The sequence below is a fragment of the Typha angustifolia genome, chromosome 8 (assembly GCF_048772165.1).
Source record: "Typha angustifolia cultivar Huaian chromosome 8, ASM4877216v1, whole genome shotgun sequence".
Taxonomy (NCBI): Eukaryota; Viridiplantae; Streptophyta; class Magnoliopsida; order Poales; family Typhaceae; genus Typha; species Typha angustifolia.
In genome coordinates, this window is record NC_133246.1 from 865718 (window position 1) to 878511 (window position 12794).

A 12794-nucleotide genomic window follows, 5' to 3' on the forward strand; every position below is an offset into this window, starting at 1 on the left:
ATCGTCAGTGCGAAGGTTTCAAATCTCTCCTACATAAATGATTTGAGTACTGGTAAGATGATACAATCTATGCAGTTTGTTTCTCCATTGGTTTCTCTCGTCCTTCCCTGTTTATTTCTTGGTAAAAATCTGGCTGGTTAATTAATATGCAATCCTCTGCTCACCAATAGTGTACAGGTGCTGGTATGGCTGTGTCTCCCTGAGTATCCCATGCTTCTTCTAATTACTTGAAATATTACTCATTACCCTCATCTTGCTATTATGCTTGCATCTTGATGAATGTTAGTTTGTAATTTTTGCTAATCATTAGATTTGAAAGTGTCCATCTATCAAAGTGCTTCCTTATCCTTATCCATATCATAAACAATCACATTAACCATATTCTCACGTAAATGTTATTTATAATAAAATAAAGGGAGAATTCCAGGGACTATAAGAAAGTACTTATTAAGCTATAGCTTCAAACGTCAACAAAACTACGGTGATACAGCATACACACTACGCTATAAACCCACACTGGGGCATTAACACAAACAGGTGATAGACTAACAAGGAAACTAGTAACTAGAACAGAGGAAGAATAAAAGAGATCTTTTTCTTTAGAAACGCCTCAGGCTCGACTCTTTTGGTTCAACAGCATCGCCCGGAGCTCAGCCGCATCGATCTCCCCGGTCCCAGTCGCCGGCCGGTAGTAGCCGGTCACCGGATCTGGCACCCAAGAAGTCGCCGCCGCCGTATCCCCTGCCAAGTCCCTCTTCCCTCCCATGAACGCTACCTTCTCCTCCACTCTCCTCCCCGTTCCCATCACCACCGCCGCCGCCGCGGAGTATCCTCTCCTGCACCATCACGAGTCCGCAGCCATCAGATTAGTTAAAGTATCCCGACGAACGTTACAAGGATGATGTGATGTAGCACTTACCGGTTTATTAGGACGGCGATGCCGTTTGAGAGGACGCGAGCCATCTGGTTGAATTCGAACGGCTGGTATCCGCGCTACAGCAAAAGAAGAGCTCTAGATCTCTCTCTCGCTCTCCGCGCTGTAGCGGTGGAAGCGGCCTCGTTTCCTTCCCTCTGTAACCCGTTCCCCCTCAACGTCTAAGCTTCGAGGAGGAAGAAGAAGAAGCGAGCGGCGTACACTTATAGACGGGAGAAGTACATGGGGGAAACGGAGAGGGACACCAGTTCGAAAATGTGTGGGTCCCAACGAAGAGGAGCAGCCAATAATACAAAGACGCGTGTGTAGGGGCCCGCCGGAGAGTAAACGTGGCCAATGGCTACGGGTGAAGGGAGTCGGCGGCGTGTCGTGGAATCTGGACGATTCTGCTATAATTTAGGGCTAGGGGAGGTGCATTATATAATCTACAATTTGATAACATATATACTAAATGACAATATAAATTACGCCACCCAGCTGGGTCGGTCAAGAGATTTGGATAAGCTTTGGGCTCGATCTCGATTTAATTTAAGATTTTTAATGGTCATGGCATCTGTAGTATTGCATCATATGATGTATCAAATTTTGCTTAAAAGAAGTTTCTACTTCCAAGAAAATCTAATTGGGCTTAGTAGCTGTGCTTTTATTGGACTCATCTTGGGCTTTATTGGGCCTCGGCACGGCCCCGTTCCTTGGGCTACACTAATTTTCAAAAAAGAATAGAAACAAACAAACAATTACAATCACACTTTTACGGAGAAACCCCCACAGTTTGACCATTTTGAAACATAAAATAAAAATCAAACAATTTGAAGAGAAGTCCTTTAATAGATGGGTTGAATTCAAATGGTCAAAAGGGGTTGACCATCCCCACTTGTTTTGTCACACGTACACACCCACCTTCATGATGCAGAGAGATCTACGAGTGTCCTCTCTCATAATCTTTCAAAGCAAAAGCATCCAATTCAAAGAGGTTGAGTGTTTCCAAGCAGGAAGAATAGTATCCATCCACAATCCAAAGGTCAGCAGAGGCATCAATTGCTTAAGGCATTCTGGTGCTCAACAATGATTTTGCTTTGAGCTTTCCCTATGTTTCCATAACCATATGTGGTATCCCAAATCCAGTCTATATGATAACACCTCTTTAACTACTCCTCTACTCAAATGATGGCAAAACCCTAGAGATATGAATGCACACCACCAAACCTTACTATTAAATATATATATATGTATGTATGCTATTAGATGTCATATGATCTTATACTCCTCCATCTTGTCTAGCGAGGCTATTAATGCTTGTGTACAGTTGTAGACTTGTAGTGATTGCATGCACTCTATGCTTTTAAATATATGTATCTTGACTATTTTGTCTCATCAAGAAGCTAACTTAGTTATTGAAACTAGTCATGTCATATTAGTTTTATTCAGTGGATCAAGTTACTATGGATTGGATTAGTATTCCAAATGCTGCTAGGCTTGGAAAATGGAACGAGCATTTAGGATAAGGTTTGCTGAATGCATCTTGCATCTCTCTCTCTCTCTATCTCGGTGTGAGTTCATATATGGTCTTACTGTTCTTATGGCAATTATTAAATGAAAATATGGAGTCCAAGCAAGTACAACTTGACACTAAATTAACTTAAATTATGCATTAACCCCGATTTGCAGGTTGAAGAGTCTGGCAAAAATCCCTTTCGAGTAGAAATGAGTAATTCAAATGTTTGCACTTTAATTATAATTAATTCTCCTGTAGCAAAAAGAACAAGACTCAGGATAAATATATGAAATAATATAGTATTTGGTTGGGATAGATGGCTAGATGAGATAAGGGACAAAATAGATTAAATTAATCTTACTGCAACTTTCAAAGTTTAATATAAATAAATATCTTTAACAAACAATAAGAAACACGTTTAAAGTTAAATAGAAATTATAGTTTTATTTTACAATTATTATATTATTATATTGCGATTATCTTTAGAAGTTATGGCTAAAAATAACTTAAACTTAATTCACCATAATTTACATGATATAGACATCATCTCAAAAAGCATCACAGAACATCCTTTCAATACAAGTAAACATAATATCCTTATGTTTTTAATCCTATTCTTTAATCTCCTATTTGAAGAAAAAAATAAATCAAGATAACGAGAATATATTTATGGATAATTAAACTCTACCAACATGCCAAAACGACTCATGTGATAGGCAATTAAAACTTAACCAAAGAAACATAACATGTGAGACCAAAACAATATAGAAATAATGTGTACTAGTAAGAATACATTATATATACATCTTAGAAGTAATAAACTAGTAGTTGCTTCACACTTGTGGTAAATGTTTTTAAATTCTATAGTGTTACTATGACATATATGATGTGATGTCAGTCGTCCCTCCGGTATGGAAACAGCCATAATTTTAGGGGGATCAAATCAGCATGGGACCCTCTCTTTCTCGATCCCTAGCTACATAGTAACAAAATAATTTAAATTTAATAGATATAAAGTCTTATATATATATATATTTATATCTTAGCTATGTATATTTATCTTTCTCTATCTATCTATCTATCCATCTATCTATCCATCTATCATTCTATCTGTCCATCTACCATCCTTTCCCTCCAAAAAAAAAAACTTGTGATTTACGCAACCCACCATGGGCGTATCACTTACAAAAATTTCCACAATCCAATCCACATATCACCATTAACCATCAAAGAAGGATAGAGAGAGAAAAGAAGAAGAGATTTAAAGATATATCTAGAGAAAGAGAGAGAGAGAGAGTTGTGCCCCCACCTATACCCCTTTCTTCTGGCTTTCTCTTGTCCTCATCCCTTCTGTCGCCATGATTCGTGCAAGTCTCACGTATGCAAACCAAAACTAGAACCCCACACACAATATACATAATAGAGATAGAAGAAATAGACCATCTCTAAGCTTGATCATTTGCAACCGTACCTGGGAGTGTATATTTAAATCCATATAAACTAAGCAATATATAGCAGGCAAGTGTACGTGCCATATCACTAACGATGATCATTAAGTAGTTAATCCACATGTAATTAAATCATTAAAGAAGAAAGTAATTTTAATAATATATATAGTACATGCATACGCAGTAAGTAGTACTTAGGAAAGGTTGGCATAGTGGCAGAAGAGGGCCGACAAGGGCGGGGTCTTCTGCTGTCTTTTAATTCTTATCAAAATTAGAAGCTTTTAATTTTTTTCCCCCTCAACTCCCAGCACTCGATTGCTCCACGCCTCTCCTGGAAGCAAACCCACTCCAAGACTCCACCTCTCTCTCTCTCTCTCTCTCTCTCTCTCTCTCTCCTCTCTCCTCTCTGTGTTGCTATATAAAGGACGCACCCCCTCCATCTAGAGCTCGCACACTACTACTCTTCATCAATGGAGTTTTTTTTGGGTGAAGAGGCCCTTGTTGGAGAAGCAGGGCACGTGCAAAGTAGAAGAAGAAGAAGAAGATCATAATTCTCTCTCTCTCTCTCTCTTTCTACTGCCTTTGCACGTGCTCCCCTTCTCCAACATGGACTTCTCAACCTTTGACAGAAAGAGATCGTTCGTTGCCTCCAGGACCAAGTTGCCTTGCATGCATCCAGCTAGCTAGGTAATTACTGTTTTCTTTTGTTTTTTCTCTTCTAACTTCAAAATGCGTTCCTAATGACTATTACTTCTCTTGATTTGTGGCTTATGCAGGTAAGACGTAGCATCGAATTATGTTAATATATTATTTCATGTGCATGGGCCATTTTATTAGGTCAATAGGGAGATCTAGCTAGCTAGGATCCTCTGCAGCCCCAAGTGCATGCAATTGTGAACGAAGTGAAAGACTAGTATACTTTTTAACCTTCTCTTCCACCTTCCATAGACTCCCTAGTGCTTACGTAAAGTAACAAAAGAGTGGGCCCCATGTCTATCGATCTCGTTTAATTACTCTAATAATTAACGCATCTTACGTAGACGAGCCAAAGATATATGCTATCTATCATACTCTCGTTTTTTCTGAAGGAAGGAATCCCATCCACATGTCTGAAACAACGACCGGTAGAAAAGAAGATATCAAGTTTGAATAGGAGATTCATACCTGTATTAATTCTATTCAAAGCGTTTGCAGGCTGGGCCTTCTGGAGTAGGAGAGAGACAACAAGGATGGATGGCAACCCACGCAATGCACGCAGCTCGAGGCCACCAGGGAGTGTTTCACGGGGGCTCTCGCTCGCTCTCTCTCTCTCTCTCTCTCTCTCTCTCTCTCTCTCTCTCTCTCTCTCTCTCTCTCTCCCTATTTCCAACGAGAAGCACGAGAGATTCATGGGGGAGAGCCGGAGAGGGGGAGTTCTGGTGGAAACTGGCAGTCCTGAACAGAGAAAAAGAGACCAAGTCAAATCGAAAGATAGATTAGATTCATAATCTAATCCCAACGCGGGACCCACGTAGATAAGAAAAAAAAGACCAAACGTTTGTTAGATTCGTTACTAGTGTGATGCATCACAAGCAAATTGAAAAGTAAATAAGCTCGATTAATTATACAAACTTAGCTTTGCTAATCATCTACTATGTCTTGGAATACATCTACGTGCTCTGCTAGTCGTATTCGGGCGGTAATCTCATCAAGCATCAGATAAATCTGTCTCGTTGCTGGATGCGATTGGTCGCCTGCGAAGAACTCATGCAGGCAGCCATCCACCTCAAGAGAAGTGCTTCCAGGAATCTTCTTCACGCCCAATTCGTCATCCATGACGCTTCTCACTCTTCTCACCTCGTCGAACCTACCCATTTTTGCATACGAGTTGGAGAGGAGGACGTATGCCGCGGTGTTAGTCGGCTCCAACTCTGTAAGCTGCTCGACGGCGGCCGCGCAGGTTTCCGCGTCGCCGTGCGTCTGTGAGCCGCTCAGAAGAGCTCCCCAGATGAGGACGTCGGGTTTCGTCGGCATGGCGAGTACCAAGTCCCATGCCTTGTGGATAAGCCCAGCTCTGGCGTAGAGATCCACCATGCAACCGTAGTGTTTGATAGAGGGCTCAATGGCGAAGTCCTCCCTCATTTGGTCAAAGTACTCCTCGCCCGCAGTTACGAGGCCACCGTGGACGCAGCTGCACAACACTCCCAAGAATGTGACGTCGTTCGGTTCGATCCCGGATCGCATCATTCTCTTGAACAGATTCAGACACAACTGCACGAGCCCGTGCATTGCAAGGGCGGAGATCATCGCGCTCCAGACCATGACATCGTTGCGGTCGGGCAAATCATCGAACACCTTCATCGCTCTCTCGATACTCCCGCACTTGGCGTACATATCGATCAAAGCCGTCCCTAGCACCGCGTTGACATCCATCCCGCACCTTTCGATAAATGCATGAGCCCATTTCCCCTGCTCGAGCGCGCCCATTTTGCCGCAAATTGATAACACGCTCGACATCGTGAAGTGGTTTGGCTCGACACCCGCGTCTCCCATGTGACGGAACAACCGGAGGGCCTCCTTGTACTCCCCGCACTTTGCAAAGCCATCGATCATGCAGCTCCAAGTGACAACATTTCTATCAGGCATTTGGCCAAACAGTTGGAGGGCATCGTCGAGGAGAGAGGATTTAACATAGGAGGCGATGATAGCGTTCCGAGAAGGGAGATCGGGGAGTTGGATCTCGTCAAAGACTCGACGAGCGAGAAGTAGAGAGCCGCAGTTGGAGTAGGAGGTGATGAGGGAGGTGGCGACGAAGGGGAGGGAGGAGAGTCCAAAGAGGAGGATGTGGGCGTGGAGAGATAGGAGAAGTGGGAGGTGGGAGGAGGAAGAGAAGGAGGAGAGGAGGAAGGGGAAGGTGTAGAGGTCAGGGCGGACGCCGTGGAGAAGCATGCGGTTGTAGATGAAAAGAGGAGGGAGAGAGGGAGGATGCGCGCGGATTAGCGTGTTATAGACGGAGGAGGGAGGAGTGGGATGGGAGAGGTGGAAGGAAGGGTGGTTGGGAGAGAGGAGCTTCAGTTTGGCGGCTGCCCGTCGCATAGTCGATCGAGGGGCAGTGGTAACGCCAAAGACCATCGTTAACACATCTGAGAGATTATTATTATTATTATTTTCAAGTAACAATTGATCATAACTATTGGTCATAAAATTAAAAAAATGTATACAACCCTGAATAAACATGAGCTAATCACTTGGCGATTTGCAAAGCAATAGTGGAACAAGGACGAATGTAGGATTCAAACCAATCCAAAGTAGATAGAATTCGAAGAAATTATCTGATAAGCACCAATATCATTCATGTCTATTACTCGATATGAGAAAGAGATGCCTGTAACAAAATCCCTGTCTTGAAACTAACGAAGCAGCACTTGATAACAAAGAAGCAAACTCAAAGGGACAAACATAGATAAAAGAGCTAAACATTTAATCCTCTTCCTCGCCCTCATTTTCTGCGATGTTGAAGTATCGCAGCTCGTAAACACTTCTGTCCTTGTTGGAAGAAATCACCCGCAGCCAATCCCGGACATTGTGCTTCTTCAAATACTTCTTCGTTAGATACTTCAAGTACCTAATATACATGAAAGCACAAAGGGAAGACAGTCAGATAAAAAGCATGCATCAAGATTATGCACAACTGTTCAAATATCAAATTCCAGTACGTGAAATAATGCAAATCTAGTGCCTTCGAAGGTCATGTGGATTCAAATAGGTAAAAACTTGCTTAAATGCTGGCAAGTTTACTTGCACTCTGTTCAATGTACAAACTGTTCAAATACCATTTAAAACTTTAATCATCCACATTTCCAAAATCAAGGGCATCCTATGATTTCATTCCAAGTCCACCCTTATAGAGAAACAAAATGACAAACTTACAACACAAACAAACGTGGCAGACTAAAGTTGGTAAATAGAACATATTTGTCAGCAGATTGCCTATGCTCTGTTGCACAAGAAAGAAGTGTTTCCAATAATTACGCCCGTAAGCTATGGCGAATATTTATTGCGTACAGTGACAGTCTATTCTCAGATATTCCAAATCAAACACTAAATCAGGCACATCTAGAGGAGAGTAAATCCAAAAGACTTAATAAAGGCAGCATCAGTACACCAGTCGCATTTTAACAGAACTTTGAGTGACAAACTTTTTCTTGTCAGACACTGAAAAGAGATAGAAATGATAAGGCCTCTTATCAAGTCAAAGATGCAATGTCAGCTCAGATGGACATCAAGATCATCGGAGTGATAGTTCATCCCCTAGCGAGTTGATTAATTGCATCTTAGTCCCACGTTATTAGAATATAAAATATAAGTTTCATCATTTTTTAATAACTTTAGCTTTTCCAGTAATTAGTATTAAATATGAAAACAGAACAAAGATCCTAAATTCGAATCATACCACAACTATCATTTAAATATAAAACCTTCAGCCATTTCAATAAGTTCCCTTCTTAGACCCATCAAAATATCTTAGCAAAGAAATAAGATAGACTATTAAGAATATAAATCACGGATTTCTAATAGCTTAAACTAGCTCTCTAATATAGCTTAAGCCTTTAGAGTTGGTGACTACACATATTGAGCCAAGAAACACGATAAATTGTAACATAGTTCTGTATATCTGTCTAATTCTGACAATTAAGTAAAATCTTGCCAAAATCCCATCTTTAAGATGAGCACAATGAGTTATACTTAACTGTATCAATAATCAATTAAGAGAAGAACATAAAAGTTAAGTTATCCGTGGAACATCAAACCTACAGCTACTTATACCAGCGATCAACATTGCCTAAAATAATTATCCAACAGACTTCATATACTGAGCTCTTGTTCTTTCCCAAACCCCAATTACCAAGTATTATACCTATAGGCATAAATTAACAATCAACCAGTGTTCTTTCATTATGTATACTATTCCTTAAAATCTTGCATATACTTGCATCCCAAATCAATTGAAGCATTTATATGCGCAATTATAACCGACAAACATTAAGCTAAACTCTTGAAGAGGGATAAAATATGGATATAAGTATCAGATCTACCGACAACATATACTTTCACACAACATTAATAAAAATCTAATCGAGAAGAAGGTTAAGGCCTCGAAATCACCTCTTGGAGAAGGGCCCCTCGGATGTGACGGTGATCTTGCTCTTCTCGCGGGTGACGGTGACGGCGTCTCCGAAGGCGCCTGCTTTGCCTCCGGCGACCTTGATCCGCTCCTGGAGAAACTTCTCCAGTGAGGCAATGTCCATGATCTTGTCTTCCACCGGCTTCCCGCAGTCGATGACGAAGGTCGATCCCTTCTTCTTTCCCCCCTTCGTCGCCGCGGCGCTACCTCCTCGGCTCATCTTTGCCTTCGTCTTCTCCTCTCCTACTCTTCGACAGCGGCTACGATTAGGGTTTTGGGCGAGGGGATTGCGATGCCTTTATTTACGGGAGGCTAGTTATATTACTCCGCGGGTTGAGTATAAACGATAATGTTTTATTGGATCGAACGGTGTGTATTTGTTTGATGTGGTTGGATGATGGAGTAATAGCGTAATGCTCTATTTTACGCTATTCCGCATTGATATGAGAACCCCAACTTCCACCGTACCATTTGGGCCAGCTACTTGGGTTTGATTTCGGCCTTGGGCCCAGTAGGGTTTTGTTTTCTTCCCTTAGGCCCGTTTGATTATGGAATATGAAAAAAAAGAAAGAAATTGAGATAAAATGAAAACTTAATTCAGAATAAATAAAATATAAGACAGTTTGAATAAAAATATGGGATTAGATAATGTTTGATTGTGATAGTTAGAATAAAGAATAAAAAATAATCAAACTGAAATAGATATTTATTATTAAGATATGAAGTAGGTTTAAAATTTTAATAAAAAATACATTTTTTTCAACTATTATATCATCTTCTCTATAATTCTTAGTCAAAATATAATTTAATTATAATTTACACAATAGAAATACTATCATAAATAACACCGCATATAGACATCACATGTTAAAAAGATTTTTATAAACCACATACTACATTTTTCTATTTTATGTTTTGCACATTGTTTTTAAGATTTTATGATGTGACCCGTTTTTTTTTATAATTTTTATTTAACATTCTAATATTACTTTAACTAATTAATATTAATTATGTTATATAGTTTACTTTACTTCAATTCATATATTACTAAAGTTACCTTAAAAAGTCGTCACTTAATCCATACCCTATGAAATCCTTTTTGAAACAAAACTATATTTCCGCAAAATTAAACCCTACCCTAAATAAATCTAGATCATTTTCAATAAAACTAAACACTACTCTACAAAATAAAAATATTAAACCCCATCGTAAACCCACTCTCCTAAAGTCGCCTATGACATATAATCTGTAGAAGCATCCCCTAGCTTTATTCATTAACTCAAGATATCAACTTCCTCATTTTCTACCAAATTTTCTCCATCTCCTTCTTTGTCTTTGTCTCTGAGATGACAAGCAATAAAGTCAAGATTTCATTTTTCTTCCCGTATTTTTTACACAACCCAATGTTCCTTTCTTGAGGAAGAAAGGCGCAAGCAAGGTTTGTTATGTTACCTTTAGTTTTTTTTTTAATTTCTTTATCTTTGATTATATGTTTACCGATTTCTATTATGGTTTGTAGAGAAATATTTTTGTTAAAAATTTCTATTATATTTTTCAATAATGAATTTATGTTAAGGATTTATATTGTGAAAGGTTTTTAAGTAAAATTTCTTATGTTGTTATGTATTTTTGTTAAGGTTTTTTCAATGTAATTGGTTTCAGAGTTATGTATCCTTATGTGATTGAAATTTTAGTAATATGTGTTCTTATGGTTATATTGTAGATAGAAACTAGCTTGTTGATGTAAGAATTTATTCTCGAAATACATGGAGGATAAATCAATATATATTACTAACCAAATATGTAAAATGGAGGCAACTTAACTTCGTAATGGAACGAGATTACTCTAATTTTAAGAATATGTATGAACATGTTAAGATGAATATGTGTCACTTTGTCCATAGATTACGATGTACTGAATATGATTGATGAATGTGAAGCTAATTTTTTTTAACATGTATGTTGTGGCTAATGAGAAATATAATCCTTCTTGTTGTAATAATGGATAGCAAGTTGAGCATCCTCACTATTATGATGATGACCCGGGTTATCCTTGAGAGAGTGACGTGTTTATCTCTTAATAGTGATTTGGATATAACATACAATATTGCAAAAGAGTCTTTGAAGGCATTGCGGAAGAGGACCCACATGAATATATAGATGAAGATGATAGTTCATCTCAAGATGAAGATAGTTTTATGATTCACATTTATGACATAGAGAAACAAAAATTGTCTATGGCAGTTGGTACTCTATATCATAATGTGTATATATTCAAAGATATTATCTGGGATTATGCAATATGCAACTATTTTGAAACACGTTATATCTATAATGAGAAATATAGAGTAACAATTAGATATGCTAAGCTTGATTATAGTTGGAGGTTGCATGCTTCAAATGTACAAGGTGACCTAGTTATATATGTAAAGAAAATTAAAGACTTACATACACATAAAGCTACTAATGTCTTTGGGAACAAATGGACTACATCTAGTTGGATATGCAACAAAATAGTTAGACCGAATAAGAATGGAATCCAACCTTTCAATCAAAGCTATTAGTGCAAGAATTAAGGATATATATCATGTACAAATGCATTATACTTGAGTATGAAGGGGAAGGAATTAGCATTTGAGAAGCACGTAGATAAATTATTCGAGTTATTTCATGCTCTTTATAGAGAGCTTAAAAACAAAAATTATAGCAGTGTAATTAAATTGGATATAAACCCAAATGACAATACATCCAGTAGATTTTTTTGTTTGTTTTAAAGTATGCAATGATGGTTTATGCCTAGTTGTAGGCCATATATATAACTTGATAACTACCACTTAGAAAAAGAAATATCTTGGTGATATTTTTGTAGCAATAAATTAGGATGCAAATTATGATTTTTTTTTTCCATTAGCATTTGTTGTTGCCGATATTGAGACAGAGTATACATGAAAGTGGTATTTGGACAACATTAGAGACGTAATTAGAGATAAAATCTAATCATAATTTCAGATGGGCAAAAGAGTCTAGATGCTATAGTTGTTGAGGTGTTTCTAAGGGCTGAACATAAAGTGTACTTTAAACATTTTTATGAGAATTTAAAAAAAAATCTTAGAAAGCAGTGTAAGAAATATATGTATAAGACTGTCAAAGCATACATTCACTCAAAATGGAAAGATGAAATAAAATTATTAAAAGAATTATCCAAACATGCTAAATAATGGGTATAGCACAAAATGGAAAGGTAATCACTGTTTCACTTTTTTACTAATTCACTTTTAATTACTGTTTCACATTTTCACTACTAGAGAATGTAATTATTATTTTTTATTTTTTTAATATTAGATAATGTAATTATTTATTGCTAGAGAATACTTTTGATTACTATTTTATTTTTTTTAATTACTATTTCACAATTTTACTGCTAGAGAATGACAATTATTTACTGTTTCATGCCGCACTTTTTTTAAAATAATACAAAGATGTCATTTTTGGATCACTTCAAATGCTAAAGAGAGCAACTTGATCACTCTCTGGTTTAGAATAATAAATCGATAAATTATTTTAAAATTTTAATCTCAACAAACCCCTAAAAAATAAAGATAGGTAAAATAAGGGGTTTATTCTATTTTCTCATTTCGATAGCACACTAAATATTTTTTTAAAAGTATGAGTATAAATTTTGAAAAATTATTGGTCAAAAGTTGAGACGTACACCCAACCATCCATAACCAACTTGGATTGGATTGGTGTTCT

At 37.9% G+C, this 12794-nt stretch overlaps 3 protein-coding genes across 4 annotated transcripts; all 3 read right to left on the reverse strand.

Annotated features, from left to right (window-relative positions):
• Positions 1-431: 431 nt before the first annotated feature.
• On the reverse strand, positions 432-1101 carry LOC140764655 (late embryogenesis abundant protein Lea5). The gene is made up of 2 exons (XM_073103331.1): positions 920-1101; positions 432-836 (listed from the first exon to the last, which is right to left on the reverse strand). Exons 1-2 carry the CDS (start codon positions 961-963, stop codon positions 611-613), a joined length of 270 nt encoding a protein of 89 aa, XP_072959432.1. The 5' UTR covers positions 964-1101; the 3' UTR covers positions 432-610.
• On the reverse strand, positions 951-7093 carry LOC140764650 (pentatricopeptide repeat-containing protein At3g62890-like). Of its 2 annotated transcripts, none has more exons than XM_073103324.1 (2): positions 5042-7093; positions 951-1310 (listed from the first exon to the last, which is right to left on the reverse strand). In XM_073103324.1, exon 1 carries the CDS (start codon positions 7091-7093, stop codon positions 5498-5500), a length of 1596 nt encoding a protein of 531 aa, XP_072959425.1. In that variant the 3' UTR covers positions 951-1310; positions 5042-5497. The 2 variants fall into 2 exon arrangements, with proteins under 2 accessions (XP_072959425.1, XP_072959426.1); XM_073103325.1 differs by having other exon boundaries at positions 951-2681.
• Positions 7094-7143: 50 nt separating this feature from the next.
• On the reverse strand, positions 7144-9315 carry LOC140764654 (large ribosomal subunit protein eL22z-like). Its single transcript, XM_073103330.1, has 2 exons — positions 9023-9315; positions 7144-7481 (listed from the first exon to the last, which is right to left on the reverse strand). Exons 1-2 carry the CDS (start codon positions 9259-9261, stop codon positions 7337-7339), a joined length of 384 nt encoding a protein of 127 aa, XP_072959431.1. The 5' UTR covers positions 9262-9315; the 3' UTR covers positions 7144-7336.
• Between the last annotated feature and the right edge of the window lie 3479 nt (positions 9316-12794).

Excerpts from the sequence above, each read along its gene's own strand:
- LOC140764654 (XM_073103330.1), bottom strand. The coding sequence starts at position 9,261 with ATGAGCCGAGGAGGTAGCGCCGCGGCGACGAAGGGGGGAAAGAAGAAG. Across the intron at positions 7,482-9,022 it reads GAGGGGCCCTTCTCCAAGAG|GTACTTGAAGTATCTAACGA; the intron begins GTGATTTCGAGG and ends CATGTATATTAG.
- LOC140764655 (XM_073103331.1), bottom strand. The coding sequence starts at position 963 with ATGGCTCGCGTCCTCTCAAACGGCATCGCCGTCCTAATAAACCG. Across the intron at positions 837-919 it reads ATCGCCGTCCTAATAAACCG|GAGAGGATACTCCGCGGCGG; the intron begins GTAAGTGCTACA and ends GTGATGGTGCAG.
- LOC140764650 (XM_073103324.1), bottom strand. The coding sequence starts at position 7,093 with ATGTTTATTCAGGGTTGTATACATTTTTTTAATTTTATGACCAATAGT.